Genomic DNA, 20,022 nt, shown 5'->3' on the forward strand with positions numbered 1-20,022 from the left:
CAATTAGGGCACCTACAGGAACAGATCGATGTTTCTGTCTCTTTCTTTCTTCTTCTCTCTCTAAAATCAATGAACTAAAAAAATGAAATATGGACATTTTAATAAGGTATTTGTAAATAATGTTTTGAATGCTAACTTATTACATCTAATAGTTATGGAACATTTAATTAAGAGTTTATAGGCCTTGGCCAGTTGGCTCAGTGGTAGAGCGTTGGCCTGGCGTGCAGGAGTCCCGGGTTCGATTCCCAGCCAGGGCACACAGGAGAGGCACCCATCTGCTTCTCCACCCCTCCCCCTCTCCTTCCTCTCTGCCTCTCTCTTCCCCTCCCGCAGCCAAGGCTCCATTGAAGCAAAGTTTGTCCAGGCACTGAGGATGGCTCTGTGGCCTCTGCCTCAGGCGCTAGAATGGCTCTGATTGCCACAGAGCGACGCCCCCAGATGGGCGGAGCATCGCCCCCTGGTGGGCATGCCAGCTGTATCTCAGTCGGGCGCATGCGGGAGTCTGTCTGACTGCCTCCCTGTTTCCAAATTTGGAAAAATACAAAAAAAAAAAAAGAGTTTATAGCCTGATCAAGTGGTGGTGCAGTGGATAGAGTGTTGGACTGGGACACAGAGGACCCAGGTTTGAAACCCTGAGGTCGCTGGCTTGAGCATGGACTCACTGGCTTGAGTGTGGGATCACAGACATGACCTCATGGTCATTGGATTGAGCCAAAGGTTGCTGGCTTGAGCCCAAGGTTGCTGGCTTGAGCAAGGGGTCACTCACTCTGCTGTAGCCTCCTGGTTAAGGCACATATGAGAAAGCAATCAATGAATAACTAAGGTGACACAAGGAAGAATTGATGCTTAGCTTCTCTCTCCTTTCTTGTCTGTCTGTCCCTATCTGTCTCTCTCTCTCTGTCTCCGTCGTGAAGAAAAAAGGATTTTATAAAGTATCTTCATTTAAATATCTGACCCTCAAATTCCTGAGGGAGCCAGGGAAAATACTATAGAGATTTTACTTTAAATTTTTTTTATTTATTGGCCCTGGCCAGGTTGCTCAGTGGATGAATCATCCTCCTGGCACACCGGTGTCACGGGCTTGATCCCAGGTCAGGACATGTAGGAGAAGCAATGAGTACACAACTAAATAGAACTAAGTGGGATGGTAAGTCGATGTTTCTCTTTCTTAAATCACTAAAGAAATTATTTATTTATTTATTTGGGGGAGAGGGGAGCGAGAGGAAGAGAAACATCAGTTTATTGTTCCGCTTATTCATGCTTTCAATTGGTTGAGTCTTTTTTTTTTCCCCATTGGTTGAATCTTGTATGTGCCCTGACTGAGATGAAACCACCAACCTTGGCATATCCAGATGACTCTTCAACCAATTGAACACCTTACCAGGGCCTAGAAATTTTACTTTCTTCTTCTTTTTTTTTCCTAATAAATTTTTACAAAATTTTATTCATTGACTTTGCAGAGAGAGGAACATTGATTTGTTTCTCTATGTGCCCTGACCGAGGATGGAACTGACAACATCGTGCATGGGGTGGATGCTCCAACCAACCAAGCTATCTTGCCAGGGCCTAGAGATTTTACTTTTTAAAATTTAAGTTACACAACAACCACAGTGATATTAACATAATACTGAAGAGAAGATTAATGTTCATTTAAATCTGATTAACTCAATAAAAAATGTTTTTTTAAACTGGTGTTACATGAATATTAGGTTTACTGTATAGGGCAGATGTTTGCACAAAAGGCATAGTAAGAAATGAAAGGTCTATTTAGATCACATCTACATTATTAATTATTGTGAATAAATTATAACTTTGACTTATTTTTTTTTCCACCTTTGGAAGAGCTCTTTTATCTAGGATTCTAAATATTATGATATTAAGTTATCTAAACAAAAAACAGTGTTTTGGAATGAGTTAAAGAAGTATCCTTGTCACAATAAATAACAAAGGTATTAATTCCTAGAATGCAGAAACCATTTAATAGTTAAAGATGTTAGTGTGGCCCTACCCATGTGATGGGAGCAGGGCATGCAAATCCTAACTGGGAACATTGATCTAAAAGATCAAACTGCTGTCTGCTGTGTCCCAGTAGCTCATTTGGGTGGAGCTAAGGTGGTGGGTTTGATCTCCAGTCAGGGTATATACAAGAATCAACCAATAAATGCATAAAGCAGAATAAGTGGATGTATCTCTTCTCTCTCTCTCTCTCTCCCTTCCTTGCTCTCTAAAATCAATTTTTTTTATTTATTATTTTTTTATTTATTCATTTTAGAGAGGAGAGGGAGAGACAGAGAGAGAGAGAGAGAGAGAGAGAGAGAGAGAAGGGGGGGAGGAGCTGGAAGCATCAACTCCCATATGTGTCTTGACCAGGCAAGCCCAGGGTTTTGAACCGGCGACCTCAGCATTTCCAGGTCGATGCTTTATCCACTGCGCCACCACAGGTCAGGCTAAAATCAATTTTTTAAAATACATATATATTTTTAAAAATTCATTTCAGTGAGAGAAGGGGGATATATATATATATATATATATATATATAGAGAGAGAGAGAGAGAGAGAGAGAGAGAGGGAGAGAGAGAGAGAAACATTGTTCCTGTATGTGCCCTGACCTGGGATCAAACTGGCAACCTCTACACCTCCAGACAGTGTTCCAACCAACTGAGCTATCTGGCCAACGCTAAAATCAATTAAAAAGAAATTGTTTTAAATAACAAATAAAATATCAAACTGGTATCTGATAAATTATATATATTTTATTATTTATTTTTAAAAATTTTAACAAATATTTATTTTATTGATTTCAGCAAGGGAGGAAGGGAGAGAGCAGGAGAGAGACAAGAACATCAAGCTGTTCCTGTATGTGCCCTAATCAGGAATCAAGCTGGTTAACCTGTATGCTTCCAGATGATGCTCTAACCAACTGAGCTATTTGGCCAGGGACTCCATTGTTTTTTTTGTTTTTGTTTTTCTGAAGTGAGAAGTAGGGAGGCAGAGAGACAGACTCCCGCATGCGCCCAACTGGGATCCACCCGGCAAGCCCACTAGGAGGCGTTGCTCTGCCCATCTGGGCCGTTGCTCCATTGCAACGGGAATCATTCTAGCACCTGAGGTGGAGGCCATGGAGCCATCCTCAGAGCCCGGGCCAACTTTGCTCCAATGAACCTTGGCTGCGGGAGGGGAAGAGAGAGATAGAAAGGAGAGGGGGAAGGATGGAGAAGTAGATGGGTGCTTCTCCTGTGTGCTCAGGACTTCCACACGCTGGGCTGACACTCTACCATTGAGTCAGCCAGCCAAGGCCTCCATTGCTTTTTAAAAGCAGTCAACAAGACTGAAAGTTCGGTCTACGTGAAGATCAATTTGAGTTGGTGGGAGAGCTCACATTTGGTCTAGATTCATCTCTAGCCTGTCCTAGGCCAGTTTGACTCGGCTTTGGATTCCCAAGTATAGAATAGAATGGAAGTGTCATATTATATGGACCCTCATCTTAAGGATTGCATATACTAGGTTAAATATAAACAAGACAAATATTTGGAATAATTTTAAATAACATGCAAGAATTTGCCATCTAAGTGAGCATAAGTAAAGAGCTGCAAATGTTCTTTCTGCAATCTCAGTCTGGTCTACATACACATCTTATATTGAATGTCTTTCTACACAAAGGAAGTTGAGTGTGATTTAAACAAAGGAGGGTTCCATAATATAACATTCCTAAACATAAATGGATAATTTTTTTCTTTCATCTGTTGCTCAACCCAGAAGGTATCAATTTGATATCTGAGAAAAATAAGTGTCTGTGCTAAGAGATGGTATTCAAAGTAGCTTATGACAGCCTGACCTGTGGTGTTGTGATGGGTAGGCATTCGATCTATGGAGTATTCCATTTGACCTATGGAGTAGGTTATATGCTCCTACTCCAGGGCTTTTCCTCAACTTTCTTTCTAAATGTCGAGTGTAGACACGCTGAGGTTACTGGTTTGAAACCCTGGGCTTGCCTGGCAAAGCACATATGGGAAGCAACTACTATGAGTTGATGCTTTCTGCTCCTCCCCAACCCCCTTTCTCTCTCCTCTCTCTAAAAAATTGAATCTTAAAAATAAAAAGTAGCTTATAACAACGACAACTAACAAAACATCTCTACCAGTGAGGCAAGGGAGAGATTGGCTAACAATTATACCAGTAATGTAGCAACAATTATACCAATAATGGCCAAAATAGCGAGCCAGGCCTTAGGAAAGTATGAAAAAAGCATATTTAATGACTATAGACCAGCAATTTTCAACTGGTGTGCCACAGGAATTTTTAAAACATGCTATACCTGACTATTTAGTCAGGGCATTGACTTCTTTTCCCTTAGATTATCAAATAAAAAAATGACAACAGTCAACACAATAGCCATCCAGTGTGAATGAATCAAAATTTGTCACATTGGCTATATATATATATATATATTTTTTGGTGGGCTGCACTGCAGAATTTTAGTGATTAGTTTGTGTGCCATGAGATGGGAAAAGGTTGAAAATCACTGCTATATACATACTATAAATTTGAGGGTTATACCCCCCAATAGCAATACACTGAGAATATCGCTTGGCCTCCGCATACTGTTCAAACCAAACACTGTTCTATATTCTGTACTGTTTATTGACCTGAAAGGGCTAGCTTTCTGTCTAGAGGCAATTGAAAGCCAGCTAAAGTTTTAGAAATTGCTTTAGGATTTAAGAGTTTCAGGACTGCTTCAATGTCAAAGAAGTTTTGTTCCTGAAGCAGCAAAATTCCACCCTGAAGCATTAAACAAATTCATAGAAGCAGAGGACTATCTCTTGAACAAATTTTTAATGACAAGGGTGATCTTGACCAAGTGAACTTTTGTCTAACTCACTTTTTAACACCCTTCCATGCTTTGTCCAGCGTCTCCACACAGTAGACACTCCCGCCTGTGAGTCACTTAGTAGCCGTCTCCGTTATCAGATCGACTGTCTCAGTATTGCAGTGCTGGTGTTCAAGTAACCTTTTTTTTTTTTACTTAATAATGGCCCCAAAGCGCAGTAGTGATGCTGGCAATTCGAATATGCCAAAGAGAAGCCGCAAAGTGCTTCCTTTAAGTGAAAAGGTGAAAATTCTTGACTTAATAAGGAAAGAAAAAAAATCCTATGCTGAAGTTGCTAAGATCTACAATAAGAATGAATCTTCTATCCGTGAAATTGTGAAGAAGGAAAAAGAAATTCGTGCTAGTTTTGCTGTTGCACCTCAAACTGCAAAAGTTACGGCCACAGTGCGTGATAAATGCTTAGTTAAGATGGAAAAGGCATTAAGTTTGTGGGTGGAAGACATGAACAGAAACTGTGTTCCGGTTGACAGCACTGTGCTGCGCCAGAAAGCACTGAGACTATATGAAGACTTCAGCAAGGGATCCTCTGAAAGGAGTGACATCAAACCATTTACTGCAAGTAAGGGATGGTTACACAGATTCAGGAATAGGTTTGGACTGAGAAATGTAAAAACTACTGCAGAGGCTGTGCCTGCTGTTGAAGAAGCTGCTGCCACATTTCCGGCAGAGTTGAAGTTGATTAAGGAGGAAGGTATGTATGTATATATAGGGAAAAACAGTACAGTATATATAGGCTTGGTATTATCTGGGTTTTAGGCATTCACAGGGGGGTCTTGACCGGTATTTCCCGCAGATAAAGGGGTACTTCTATACATCAAAAGAACGGCTGTTTGCAAAGTTTTCTTGCCAGCGACACAGGCTGAACACAGGCTGGAAAAGGCGATGTGGTCGCCACCTACCGAGGAGGGGGAGGGGAAAGGAGAAGGGTGACCTGTGTGGCTTGAATCCCCGCTGGGGAGAAAAATCACAAAATCACTAGATTTTGTGATTTATATTAACATCTAAAATCTCTGGGTCAAGTTTTTAAAAAACTTTTGAGTTTCACTTAAGTATATAAGAATATCTCAGTATTTTCGAAATTCAAGAGCTAATGAAAGTTGAGAAGCAGAAATAACTGGAATGGGGGATGGGTTTGAGTAAATCTGCGTAGCGGTTGACAGAACAAAACGGGCTACAAACTAGGTTACACGCTCCTACTCCAGGGCTTTTCCTCAACTTTCTAAATGTCGAGAGTAGACACGTGAGCAAAGCCTCAGGGGGTAAATAAAAACACAAGAGTCCCACCCCTCCCCCTTCCAAAGTCCGGGCAAGTCTTTTGAGGCGAGCTTTCAAAACTAACAGCAGTTCTTTGTGTCCCAGAGGGTGTTGCAGGGCGGAGGAAATCCCTTGGCGGAGCACGGAGGCCGGCAGGCCGCCCTGGGGCTCCCCGGCCTTTGCCGTGTTCCGCTCTAGCAATTTGCAGGGACTCTCGGGTGCAAGGGTAAGTGCGAGTCTTGGGCGGCCGCTGAGGTCGGCTGGAGCTTCGCAGGGAGCAGGCTGGAGCCACAACCGGCCTGGATTTTCGGCCCTGTGCCCCACCTCCCCTCCCCCACCCGGGCGGCCGAACAGGCCCCAGGTGCAGCCATGTTCTCGATCCCACCACCCTGCGCCTCCATTGACAGTCCTTGCCGGAGAGGGCCGGGCGCCGCTCTCTCCGCGTCCCCGGACTCGGGGTTCGCTAGCGCGGCGCTTCCCGGGAGTCGTAGTCCACCACTCCCGCCAACGCGTTATTCCGGACGAATCAGAAACTACAACTCCCGCTGGGCGGTGTCGCGGGTGCGCAAGCGCAGCGAGCCTTCGAGGAACAAAAAAAAAAAAAAAAAAAAGAAAAAAAAAAAAAAAAAAAAAAAAAAGAGGAGGAGGGTGAGAGAGAAGCTCGGAGAGCAGAGAAAAGGGGCCACCGTTCGCCCCCCCGCCTTCCCGCACGCGCTCTCTAGCCCCGGTCGCCCGCCTGTCGCGGTTACCCCGGCCTCTCTCTCCGTCCCTTGCGATTGGATCTAGGCGCTGAGCGAGGCCCTGCTGGGGCGGCCATGAGGCGGTGACAGAAGCTCGCCTGAGACACACGGGCCCCTCGCCCTCTCACCTCCTGCCCGCTAGTCAGCTTGCCTCAGCCCGAGGCTGCTCCGCCGCCGCCGCAGCTCGCGCACGGCCCACACGCGCTTCCCTTCGGCACCCCTGCCCCGGCGCTGCCTGGAGGCGGCTGCACTCGGGTGAGTCCCTGTCGCCTCATTCCCCGCCTCAGCTGCCATCGCGAGCAGGGCTTTTGAGACTACACCTTGAGGCCTGCACGGATAGAAGTTTGGGGACCGTCGGTGGCCATGTTGGGGTACCACGACCCCCCCCCCCAACCCCGGGCCGCCGGCGTTGGGGGTGGGGCAGGAGCAGAAGCGGTCGCGGGGGAGGACACTTGAACGCGCTCGCCTGGATACTCATGGGGGAGGGGCGCGCGCGCCGGCGTCGCGTGTGTGGGGGGGTCTCACGCGTGAGGCCCCGCTCGCGAGCGAGCCTGCGGGTGCGCATGCCCGACCGCTGATTGGCCAGCTCCAGCCGTGCGGGTGCGCGCGCGGTGCCAGGCCCGAGCCGTGGGGTCGCGCTTAGTCTGGTGTCTCCGGGGCTGGTGCGCCAGGGCAGCAGACGCGCCGGATTGGCCGGCGGGCGGCGGGCAGCGGGGGCGGGGTCGGCGCCGCGCTGCCTGGTTACTGCGGCCGGCGGGCGGGCTGGGGAGCGCCGCCCCTCCCGGTCTTTCCCTGCCTGCGCCCAGGTGGAACCCGGAGTGGGCTTTGTCCCTGATCGGCGGGAGTGCCTGCCCCGCAGGGACTGTTTTTGTGGGGGAAATAAAAACAATGACCGGAAGGAAAACCTCAGCCTTCAGGCCACGAAAATAAGCCATCTGGATTAGGCCAGCTCCCAGGCGGGTTTCAGGAGAGGAAAAAGACAAAAAAAAAGTCTTTCCCTTTCCTCCTTTCTCCACTTTTACTTATACAAATTTTTCCTTTATTAAGTCGAGGTGTTTTTTGTTTGTTTTAGCATTACGGTTTTGCGCTAATTTGCTCTGAGAGTGTTCAGATGTCGGGTCCTGTGTAAGGAGGACCTGCTCACTCCTGCGAATGCGGGGCCCTGGTCAGACTTCTCACCCTCTCTGCATTCAACTTTGCTACAGACAATGGCTTGATAGGCCACAGTGCCTAAGAGTAGTCTCTGGGTACAAAGAATCAAAAGGGGAAGTTAGTTTGCAAATGAGAACCTAGATTAGCTTTCTTCCCCTAACCCCCCCCCCCCCAAAGCCTATGATTTGGGATGACTGATTTTATTTCCTACTACGGTAGACCCTCCCCACCCCCTTTATCCACGGTTTCGCTTCCTGCAGTTCCAGTTGAGGTCAGAAAATATTAAGTTGAAAACTCCAGAAATAAATAATTCATAAGTTTTAAATGTCTTGTGCCGTTCTAAGTAACGTGATGAGGTCCCGCTCTGTCCTGCCTGGGATGTGAATCATTCCTTTGTCCAGCGCATCCACGCTATGTATGTTACCAGCCGCTAGTCATTTAGTTGTCATCTGTTTCTGTATTGTGCTGGTGTTCAAGTAACATGTTTTCCTTAATGATAGCCCCAAAGTGGAATAGTGCTGCTGGCAGTTCAAATATGCCAAAGAGAAGCCGTAAAATGTTTCTTTTAAGTGAAAAGATGAAAATTCTTGACTTAATGAAGAAAGAAAAAAGTCCTATGCTGAAGTTGCTAAGATCTACAAGAATGAAACTTCTGTCCGTGAAACTGTGAAGAAGGAAAAAGAAGTCCGTGCTAGTTTTGCTGTTGCTTCTCAAACAACAAAAAATAATGGCCACAGTGTAAGATAAATGCTTAGTTAAGATGGAAAAGGCATTATTAAGTTATGTGGGTGGAAGACATGAATAGAAACTTCCAGTTGATGGCAGGCAGCACGTTCCGCCAGAAAGCTCTGAACCTACTTGAAGACTTCAGCAAGGGGTCTTCTGAAAGGAGTGACACCAAGCCATTTACTCCAAGTAAGGGATGGTTACACAGATTAAAGAATAGGTTTGGACTGAGAAATGTAAAAACTACTGCAGAGGCTGCTGTTGAAGAAGCTGCTGCCACATTTCGGCAGAGTTGAAGTTGAAGAAGAAGGAAGGTATGTATGTATGGGGAAAAATGGTGTATATAGGGTTTGAAACTATCTGCGGTTTTTGGCCCCCACACAGCGTCTTGGAACATACCTCCTGCGGATAAGAGAGCTGTGCATATTTTTCTTTGTCCATTCTTCTTTTTTTTTTTTAATTCATTTTTTTTTACAGAGACAGTGAGTCAGAGAGAGGGATAGACAGGGACAGACAGACAGGAACGGAGAGAGATGAGAAGCATCAATCATCAGTTTTTTTGTTGCGACACCTTAGTTGTTCATTGATTGCTTTCTCATATGTGCCTTGACCGTGGTCCTTCAGCAGGCCGAGTAACCCCTTGCTGGAGCCAGTGACCTTGGGTTCAAGCTAGTGGGCTTTTTACTCAAACCAGATGAGCCCGTGCTCAAGCTGGCGACCTCGGGGCCTCGAACCTGGGTCCTCTGCATCCCAGTCCAACGCTCTATCCACTGCGCCACCGCCTGGTCAGGCCTTTGTCCATTTGTAATCCACTGTGGGCTACTGCCTTGTGTCTCCATTGGCTGTTTTCTTAGGATCCTGGCTCATACCTGTAAGCTAGACTGAGTTTTTTTTTTTTTCAGGCTCTTACATGTAATTACTTAAAAAAAATTTTTTTTAATTTACTGATTTTGAGAGAGAGAGAGAAACTATTCAATTGTTCCATTTATTCATGCTTTTTTTCTTTTTTTAATTGAGAGGCAGGGAGGCAGAGACACACTCCCACGTGCGCCCAGACCAGGATCCACCTGGCAAACCCACTAGGGGGTGATGCTCCCTTGATCCGGGTCAAGCTTGTTCAGCACCTGAGATGAGGCCATGGAGCCATCATCATTGCCTACGGCCAAATTGCTAGAACCATTCATACCATGGCTGCAGGAGGGGAATAGAGAGAGAGAGAGAAAGAGAGATAGGAAGCGGAGGGGTGGAGAAGCAGATGGTCACTTCTGTGTGTCCTGACTGGGAATGGAACCCGGGACTTCCACAAGCCAGGCTGACTCTCAGTTGTTGAGCCAATTGACCAAGGCCATGTGTGGATTCATTCTTATATGTGCCCTGACGGGGCAGGGGGGGTGTTGAACCCATAACCTTGGTGTATAGGGTTGATGTTCCAACCAATTAAGCTGCCCAGCCAGGGCATATATAATAACTTTTTTAAAAAAATTAAGTGAGAGGCAGAGAGGCAGACACAGACTTCTGCATGTGCCCTGACCTGATTCCCTGGGAGAAGCCCCCTACCATGCCTGCTTGTCTGGGCAGCTGCTCTGTTGCTTGGTAACCAAGCTATTTTAGCAGGGAGGCAGGCCATGGAGCCATCCTCAGCGCTTGAGGCCAACTTGGCTGGAACCATTCTATGGCTGTAGAAGGGGAAGAGGGGGAGGGAGGGTTGGAGAAGGAGATGGTCGCTTCTCCTGTGTGTCCTGACTGGGAATTGAACCTGGACTTCCACATGCCAGGTGGACACTTAACTATTAAGCTAACCGGCCAGGACTGTAATCACTGTTTTAAAGCTGTAGTGTTTGGTCAGAAATGGCTGTTCTTACACTATACTAGTCAACATTTTTTGCCCTTTCTATGAGGGCATCTAATTTCCTTTAGGAGTGTGTGTGGTCCTGCCTTGTTTACATGTGTCTGGCCTGGTCACTAGGTATTAAACTCCCAGATGGGTAGGGATTAGGCATTTCTGCCTTTCACCCCCTTCCGGTGTACAACTGTCAAAATGCTTTGACAACTGCTAACTTTTGAATATTTCTTTTTGTGCTGGGCATTGCTGTTAAGTTCTTACTTATCACTCTTACCATTTGTTTTCTTATTTAATATTCAGAACAACCCCATAATTCCATTTTATGGATGAAGAACAAGCCTAGAGAAGCTGGGTAATTTACTCTTGATTACTCAGTCAAGTAAATCTTGGATTCCAAGATTTGCATTTGGGCAACCAGATTTTTAACCCCAAAGCCATGTTCTTTGGAGCATTAGCATCCCCTGGAGGGCTTGTTAAAACAGAATTGCTAGGCCCTAACCCAGACATTCTGATTCTGCAGATCGGGAGTGGAGCCCAGTAATTAGCATTTCTGACTAGTTTCCTGGTGGTGCTGATGCTTGAGAACCACTCACAATGGAAAGTTAAGTTTTTTCTTACACATTTTATTAATTTTAGAGAGAGAGAGGAAGGGGGAGAGAGAGAGAGACAGGAACATCTATCTGTTCCTGTCTATATATGGCCTGACCTGGGTTAGAATCACCAACCTCTGCAGTTTGAAACAAAGCTCTACCAACTGAGCTGTTTGGCTAGCTCAATGGCAAATTACGTTTTAAGTGTCTAAAACTTACAGTAGATGTTTGTTTTTCATTATTTTAAAACTAGATGTTAAAGAATCAAAATATAATTTGAGCTGTTTATTGTAGATTGGTTGGAAAACTTAGAGTTAAGAATTTTTATTAGCCATGATTATAAAATTAAGTCTTTAAAAAGTCTTGCTTTTTATTTTTTAAAGACAGTTTTAAAAAATAAAAAAATCTTGCTTGGCTAGATAGCTCTGTTTAGAGTAGTGTCCTGAAGCTCAGAGATTGCTGGTTCGATCTCGAGTCAGGGCACATACAGGAACAGATTGATGTTTCTGTCTCTGTCTCGCTCTCTCTTCCTCTCTGGCTGAAATCAATAAATGAAAAATTATAAAAAGTCTTAGATAGCCTGACCTGTGGTGGCGCAGTGGATAAAGCGTCAACCTGGAAATGCTGAGGTTGCCGGTTCAAAACCCTGGGCTTGCCTAGTCAAGGCACATATGGGAGTTGATGCTTCCTGTTCCTCCCCCCTTCTCTTTCTCACTCTCTCTCTCTCCTCTCTATAATGAATTAAAAAAAAAAAAAAGTCTTAGATAGCTGTAGATATTTAAGTACAGAATAAAATTAGGAGTCTAATAATCTTGGCTTGTTTTTCACTCTTTCATTCTTTATTTATTCACGGCACAGGCATTCATCTCCTAGAGATGCCTAAAGCATCCCATTACCGGCTCAGAGTGGACAGTCTGGGAACCTGGAATGGGTGGGGTGATAGGGCCTGAGGTCGGTACTGAGACAGGTGGGGCCAGGCTGGGGATAGCAGAGCAGCAGCCTGTGCTCCAACTCTCTGTCACCCTATCCTCAGCCCCTTGCACCTCTGAGGATTTGGCTAACATGGAAGAATATGACTGTAGGGATTTTGACTTTAAAATGTTGGCTTTTGGCTTTTTTTTTTTCCTTTTTGCAAGAGAGAGACAGGAAGAGAGATGAGAAGCATCAACTTGTATTGCGGCATTTTTAGTTGTTCGTTGCTTGCTTCTCATATGGGCCTTAGCTGGGGGACCCCAGCCAAGTCAGTGACCCCTTGCTCAAGCCAGCGACCTTGGGCTTTAAGCCATTGATTGACCTTTGATCTCAAGTCAGCGACCATGGGATTGTGATGATTATCCCACATTCGAGCTAGTGAGCCTGCACTCAAGCTGGATGAGCCTGACTGAGGTCAAGCCAGTGACCTCTGGGTTTTGAACCTGGGTCTTCAATGTCCTAGGTTGATGCTCTATCCACTGCATCACCACCTGGTCAAGCTTGGCTTCTTTTTATTGAGAATGGGTTTTTATTCTTTTTATTATAATGGACATTTTTAAAAAAACTTTTCCATTGATTAGAGAGAAAGAGGAAGGGGGCAGGGAGGGAGGGAAAGAGAAAAAAAGCACCGACTTGTTGTTCCCCTTAGTTGTGTGCTCATTGGTTGCTTCTGGTTTGTGTTCTGACTGGAGAGTGAACCGAGACCTTTGTGTGCTGGTAGGACACTATCCATTGGGCAATCTGGCCAGGGCCTATAATGGATTTTTTAAATTCATTTTAGAGAGGAGAGGGAGAGACAGAAAGAAAGGGAGAGGAGAGACAGAGAGAGAGAGAAGGGGGGAAGAGCTGGAAGCATCAACTCCCATATGTGCTTTGACCAGGCAAGCCCAGGGTTTCGAACCGGCGACCTCAGCATTTCCAGGTCGATGCTTTATCCACTGCGCCACCACAGGTCAGGCTATAATGGATTTTTTAATGGGGAAAGTAATCTTAAATTAGCTAGGTCCTAGATTCTAGGAGGAATGTGATCAGTTTAAATTTACTCTCTATCATTTTTGATGATCCATAGATGGATGGTGTGTTCAAAACAAAATATAGATGACAAAGTCCCTAACCCAGTTTATTCTTATCTAATGGAGCAGTAAATAAAACACTGAAAAATTACTAAAAACTTAACCTTTTCTAGGCCCTGGCTGGCTAGCTGAGCTGTAGAACGTCAGCCTGACGTGTGGAAGTCCCAGGTTCAATTCCCGGCCAAGGCACACAGGAGAAGCGCCTATCTGCTTCTCCACATTTTCCCCTCTCCTTCCTCTCTATCTCTCTCTTCCCCTCCTGCAGCCAAGGCTCCATTGGAGCAAAGTTGGCCGGGGTGCTGAGGATGGCTCCATTGCTTCCACCTCAGGGGCTAGAATGGCTCTGGCAGCAATGGTCCACGTGGGCAGAGCATTGCCCCCTGGTGGGCATGCTGGTGGATCCAGTTGGGTGCATGCAGGAGTCTGTTTTTCTGCCTCCCCGCTTCTCACTTCAGGGAAAAAAAAAGATAAACATTAAAAAATTGTCAGGAAAAAAACACAACCATTTCTTTCTTTCTTTTTTTTTTTTTTCTGAAGTTGGAAATGGTGAGGCAGTCAGACAGACTCCCGCATGCGCCCGACCGGGATCCACCCGGCATGCCCACCAGGGGGCAATGCTCCGCCCATCTGGGGCGCTGTTCTGTTGCAACCAGAGCCATTCTAGCGCCTGAGGCAGAGGCCATGGAGCCGTCCTCAGCGCCCGGGCCAACCTCGCTCCATTGGAGCCTTGGCTGCGGGAGGGGAAGAGAGAGACAGAGAGGAAGGAGAGGGGGAGGGGTGGAGAAGCAGATGGGTGCTTCTCCTGTGTGCCCTGGCTGGGAATTGAACCCGGGACTTCTGCACGCCAGGCCGACGCTCTACCACTGAGCCAACTGGCCAGGGCCTTTTTTTTTTTTTTTTTTAAAGCAAGAGACAGGGAAAGACAGACAAGAAGGGAGAGAGATGAGAAACATCAACTCAGAGTTGTTCATTGATTGCTTTTTCATATATTCCTTGACCGAGTGGCTTCAGCCGAGCCGGTGACCCCTTGCTCAAGTTGGCAACTCTGCTCTCAAACTGGTGACCTTAGGGTTTTTTGTTTTTTTTTTCTGAAGCTGGAAATGGGGAGAGACAGACTCCTGCATGCCCCCGACCGGGATCCACCCAGCACGCCCACCAGGGGGCGACGCTCTGCCCACCAGGGGGCGATGTTCTGCCCCTCCGGGGTGTCGCTCTGTTGCGACCAGAGCCACTCGAGCGCCTGGGGCAGAGGCCAAGGAGCCATCCCCAGCGCCCGGGCCATCTTTGCTCCAGTGGAGCCTTGGCTGCGGGAGGGGAAGAGAGAGACAGAGAAGAAGGAGAGGGGGAGGGGTGGAGAAGCAGATGGGCGCTTCTCCTGTGTGCCCTGGCCGGGAATCGAACCCGGGACTTCTGCACGCCAGGCCGATGCTCTACCACTGAGCCAACCGGCCAGGGCCGACCTTAGGGTTTTGAACTGGGGTCCTCAGTGTCCCAGGCTGATGCTCTGTTCCCTGCACCACCACCTGGTCAGGCTTAATCTTTGCTTTTATTACTGGTGACTATTTGTATTGTGTTCTATCTAATTCAGTTCTACTGTTTAATTTTTCGAGGAAAATGTAAGTTTTTAGCCTGACAAGGCAGTGGCGCAGTGGATAGAGCGTTGGACTGGGATGCGAGGATCCAGGTTTGAGACCCCGAGGTCACCAGCTTGAGCCCAAGGTCTCTGGCTTGAGCAAGGGGTCACTCAGTCTGCTGAACCCTCTCTCAAGGCACATGAGAAAGCAATCAATGAACAACTAAGGTGCCGCAACAAAGAATTGATGCTTCTCATCTCTCTCCCTTCCTGTCTGTCCCTATCTGTCTCTCTCTCTGACTCTCTCTGTCTCTGTCACAAAAAAACAAACAAAAAAAAGAAAATAGAAGTTTTTAAATATTGCAATCTTCTTAATGGTTTTGGTTATAATTAACATTAAATTGTCTTAACTTTTGGGTTCATCAGATGCCCATCAAGTAATTTTTATATACTGTGTTTCCCCATGTATAAGATGATCCCATGTATAAGAAGCACCTTAATTTTGGGGCCCGAAATTTGAAAAAAAATGTATTACATAAAGTTATTGAACTCAAGTTTTATTCATTATAAAATTTATACAACTACTCATCACTGTCAAAACTCCCATCCATTAGCTTGTACTCATCTGTATCTGATGATGATTCAGTCTTCAACAACGAGCACAAAAAGCACAAAAAAGCAGGAAAGGGAAGTAAAAAACTACAACCACTGTTTAAGATGCACCCAGTTTTTAGACCCAAATTTTTCAAAAAGAGTGTGTCTTATACATGGGGAAATACAGTATGTTTAGGGGAAAGCATTTTTTAAAAGACTTGGAGAAGCTATACTCTGAGAATGGTATTTCACTTTTTAGAAATGCATTAAAGGCAACTTACTTGAAATTAATTGTTAAGAATTTTATCAATGGCAGTCTGCAAAAGATCATTCATAGCATTTTTGTTTAAAAGTTGTATACATTTTGCCTGGTGATGGAACATAGTGATTAAAGTGTCGACCTGGAATGCTGAGGTTACCAGTTTGAAATCCTAGGGTTGTCCTGTTAAGGCCCGTACAAGCAATCAGTGACAACTAAAGTGAAGCAGCTATGAGCCGGTTCCTCTTGCTCTCCCACCCCTCTTTCTCCTCTCTCTGTAAAATCAATAAATAAAATCTTTAAAAAAAAGTTGTATACATTTATTTGGGTTAAACTTATTCATTATTCATTGTTATTAACTGAAAGTAAGAAATTCAACAAGTCAGTTCATTGTAATTGTGGAGTTCAGACTCATACTCAATGGACTTAAAATGGTAGCAAAGCAATTTGAAGAAAAGTATTTGATTATTTGATTAATCAAAGTGTTGCTGAGGCTACCTCCTTTGGGCAGTAAAATTAAGAATTATCCTGACCTGTGGAGGCACAGTGGATTGAGTCATTCTGGAATGCTATTGTTGCTGGTTTGAAGCCCTGGGCTTGCCTGGTCAAGGCACATATGAACAAGCAGTCAATAAACAACTGAAGTGAAGTAACTAAGAGTTGATACTTCTTGCCCCTCTCTTCTCTTTGTAAAATAAATTAAAAATTTTTTTAAGATTTTTATTTTAGAGAGAGGAAATGGAGAAAGGGGTAGGGGGATGAGTGGGAAGCATCAACTTGTAGTAGTTGCTTCTTGTCAAGAGTGGTGTGGAAGTCCCGGGTTCAAAATCTGATCAGAGCACACAGAAGAAGAGCCCCCCCTGCTTCTGCACCCTTCCCCCTCTCCTTTCTCTATTTCTCTCTTCCCCTCCCACAGCCAAGGCTCCACTGGAGCAAAGTTGACCCGGGCACTGAGGATGGCTCCAGTTGCAACCCAGCAACAGCCCATATGGGAAGAGCATCGCCCCCTGGTGGGCATGCCGGGTGGATCTTGTTAGGGTACATGCGGGAGTCTGTCTCTGCCTCCCCGCTTCTTACTTGAGAAAAAAAAAAGTAACATGATTGACCGATGATGGCGCAGTGGATAGAGTGATAACCTGGGGCACTTAAGTTTCAGGTTTGAAACCCCGAGGTTGCTGGCTTGAGTGCAGGCACATCAGGCTTGAGCACAGGCTCACCAGCTAGAGCGCAGGGTTGCTGGCTTGATCCGGTGGTCACTGGCTTGAAGCCTAAGGTTGCTGGCTTGAGCAAAGGGTCACTGGCTTGGTTGGACACCCACCAACCCCCACCGTCAATGGATATATGAGAAGCAATCAATGAACAACTCCCAAGTTGGTGCTTCTCATGTCTCTCCCTGTCTCTATCTTTCTCTCTCTCTCTTGAATTAAAATGGCAACATGATTATATTGTGGTTTAATTGTAGAAGCAGGGAGTAATGAAGTTTTATTTAGGATATCTGGTTAAAATGAGGCTTGATTTATTCATGATCCCATGCCCAAGCTGGCGAGTCTGCTCAAGCTGGTGAGCCCTGGATCACGCGTTGATTTCAGGGTTTTGAAGCTGGAATCTCAGTATCCGAGGTAGCGTCCCAGATCGACTCTATACTGCGCCAGCACTGGTCAGGCAGAACTTATACATTTTTTTTTAATTTTTTAAATTTTATTTATTATTTTTTACAGGGACAGAGAGAGGGATAGACAGGGACAGACACAGGAACGGAGAGAGATGAGAAGCATCATCAGTTTTTCGTTGCACATTGCGACACCTTAGTTGTTCATTGATTGCTTTCTCATATGTGCCTTGACCGTGGGCCTTCAGCAGACCAAGTAACCCCTTGCTCGAGCCAGCGACCTTGGATCCAAGCTGGTGAGCTTTTGCTCAAACCAGATGAGCCCGCGCTCAAGCTGGTGACCTCTGGGTCTTGAACCTGGGTCCTTCCGCATCCCAGTCTGATGCTCTTATCTACTACGCCACTGCACCACTGTCAGGCGGACCTTATACACTTCTAATGTATATGTATAATATAGAGACTAATGTCTACCTTGCAAATAGTGAATTTATAATTAAAAAGCCTCTGGAACTGGTTACCCAAAGATAGATTAATTCACCTTTTTTCTATCTTCAACTATTGCCGGTTTTGGAGGTTGTGCTTTTTTTCCCCAAAGGGGATGTTGATATACAATATTTGAGTTAGAAATTAGTAAAGAAGTTGAAGGGTAGTTGCAATTTCTTTGCTTTTATAGTGCAAATAAAGGAGATAAGAAATAATTTGTGGCCAGGACTGACTCTAATTAAATGTTTTTACTAGGAATTGACAGTTTGGCCCTGGCAGGATAGCTTAGTTGGTTATAGCATCGTCCTGAAGCACAGAGGTTGCCAGTTAGTCCCAGTTAGGGCACATACAGGAGCAGATTGATGTTTCTTTCTCTCTCTCTCTCTCTCCCCCCCTCTCTCCTTCCCTTTCTCTCTCACTAAAATCAATTTAAAAAAAAAGACAATTTGATTGAAAGCTGCGAAAACTGCTGCATCATTATATTTTGATAAAGCTCTTTGACTACAACGTAAATGTGAATAGGCTTGTATAGTTTGGATTTTCAGACAGATACTAGTTTAAGGAAAATGAGATATTAAAACTGAATTAAAATGAATAAAATCTGAGGTCTTAGCCTCAGCCTTTAAAACATTTAGCTTAAATTGATTTAGTTGTGATATGGTAATTTGACAAAGGAAATGACAGCATAAGAGGTGGGCAAAAGTTGGTAAATTACCAGCCATCATTACTTAAAGGATAAATCATAAGTAAAGATACAAAAAATAACTGTAATTATAAGATACAATACAAATAAATAAATAATACAAGAATAAACTTTCATGTACTCACAATTGTAAACCTGTTTTTGCCCACCACTGTATGTTATAAGTTCTGGACACATGGGGAAAGAGCAGAGAAATTGACTCAGGTACTAGAATTTGTTTAAAATTGGCTAAAGGGGTAAAAGGGGATTCATTAGTGCCACTTCTTATCTTTTTCTTTTCTTCCTTATATGCCATTTTAAGCATTTTAAAACATTTTAAATTCAGTGGAATTAATTAAATTCACAGTGTTAAAACCATCACAACTAATTCTAAAATTTTATCACCTCAAATAGAAACTGTACCCATTAAGCAATAACTCCATTCTTCCCTCCCCGTAGTCCTGGTAACCATAGTCTATTTCTGTTGCTGTGAATGTGCCTATTTTAGATATTTCATATCAGTGGAGTCATACAGTATTTGTCATTTTGTGTCTGGCTTATCTCAGTATATTGTTTTCAAGGTTCATCTGCATTTTTTTTTTAAATTTATTTTATTTTATTTATTCATTTTAGAGGAGAGGGAGAGACAGTGAGAGAGGGAGGAGAGACAGAGAGAGAGAAGGGGGGAGGAGCTGGAAGCACCAACTCCCACATGTGCCTTGACCAGGCAAGCCCAGGGTTTTGAACCGGTGACCTCAGCATTTCCAGGTCAATGCTTTATCCACTGCGCCACCACAGGTCAGGCTCATCTGCATTTTAACATGTATTAGAACTTAATTTTTTTATAGCTGAATAAAATTCCTTTGTATGATATACACATTTTATTTATCTATTCATCCATTGATGAACATTTAGGTTGTTTCTATATTTTGGCTGTTATGAATATTGCAGCCATGAACATTGATGTGCAAGTATACTTTTAATATCTGTTTTCAAATTGTTTTGTATATATTTAGGAATCAAATTACTGAGTCATTTTTTTTTTAATTTTTCCATTGATAGAGAAGCATCAACTTGCTGTTCCACTTAGTTTCATTTAGTTGTGTGCTTATTATTTTTTTAAGTGAGAGGAATGGGCATAGAGAAACAGACTCCTTGCATGCACCCTGACTGGGATCCACCTGGCAACCCCCATCTGGGGCTGATGCTCTGCCCATGTGGGGCTATGCTTATAACTGAGCTATTTTTTTTTTTTTTTGAGTTCATGGAAAGATGATTTTTTAATTTATTTATTAAATTTAATGCAGTGACATTGATAAATCAGGGTACATATGTTGAGAGAAAACATCTCTAGATTATTTTGACATTTGATTGTGCTGTATACCCCTCCCCCAAAGTTAAATTGTCTTCTGTCACCTATCTGGTTTTCTTTGTGCCCCTCCCCTCCCCCAACCCCTCTCCTTCTTCACCCCATCCCCCCTCCCCCCACCCCCCACTCCTGATGCCATCACATTCTTGTTCATGTCTCTGAGTCTCATTTTTATGTCCCTTCTATATATGAATTCATATAGTTCTTAGTTTTTT

At 44.5% G+C, this 20,022-nt stretch overlaps 1 protein-coding gene across 13 annotated transcripts in view; it reads left to right on the plus strand.

Moving 5' to 3' along the window:
• The first annotated feature begins 2,824 nt into the window (after nucleotides 1-2,824).
• GTF2I (general transcription factor IIi) overlaps nucleotides 2,825-20,022 on the plus strand; it is a 132,192-nt gene continuing 114,994 nt past the window's right edge. For 5 of the 13 annotated variants that reach the window (XM_066382427.1, XM_066382429.1, XM_066382428.1 and 2 more), the window contains exon 1: nucleotides 2,825-5,579. In XM_066382427.1, the coding sequence (XP_066238524.1) occupies nucleotides 5,030-5,579 (550 nt within the window). In that variant the 5' untranslated portion in view covers nucleotides 2,825-5,029. The other 8 variants (XM_066382432.1, XM_066382433.1, XM_066382435.1 and 5 more) reach the window with 3 other exon arrangements.

The sequence above is a fragment of the Saccopteryx leptura genome, chromosome 4 (assembly GCF_036850995.1).
Source record: "Saccopteryx leptura isolate mSacLep1 chromosome 4, mSacLep1_pri_phased_curated, whole genome shotgun sequence".
Lineage (NCBI taxonomy): Eukaryota > Metazoa > Chordata > Mammalia > Chiroptera > Emballonuridae > Saccopteryx > Saccopteryx leptura.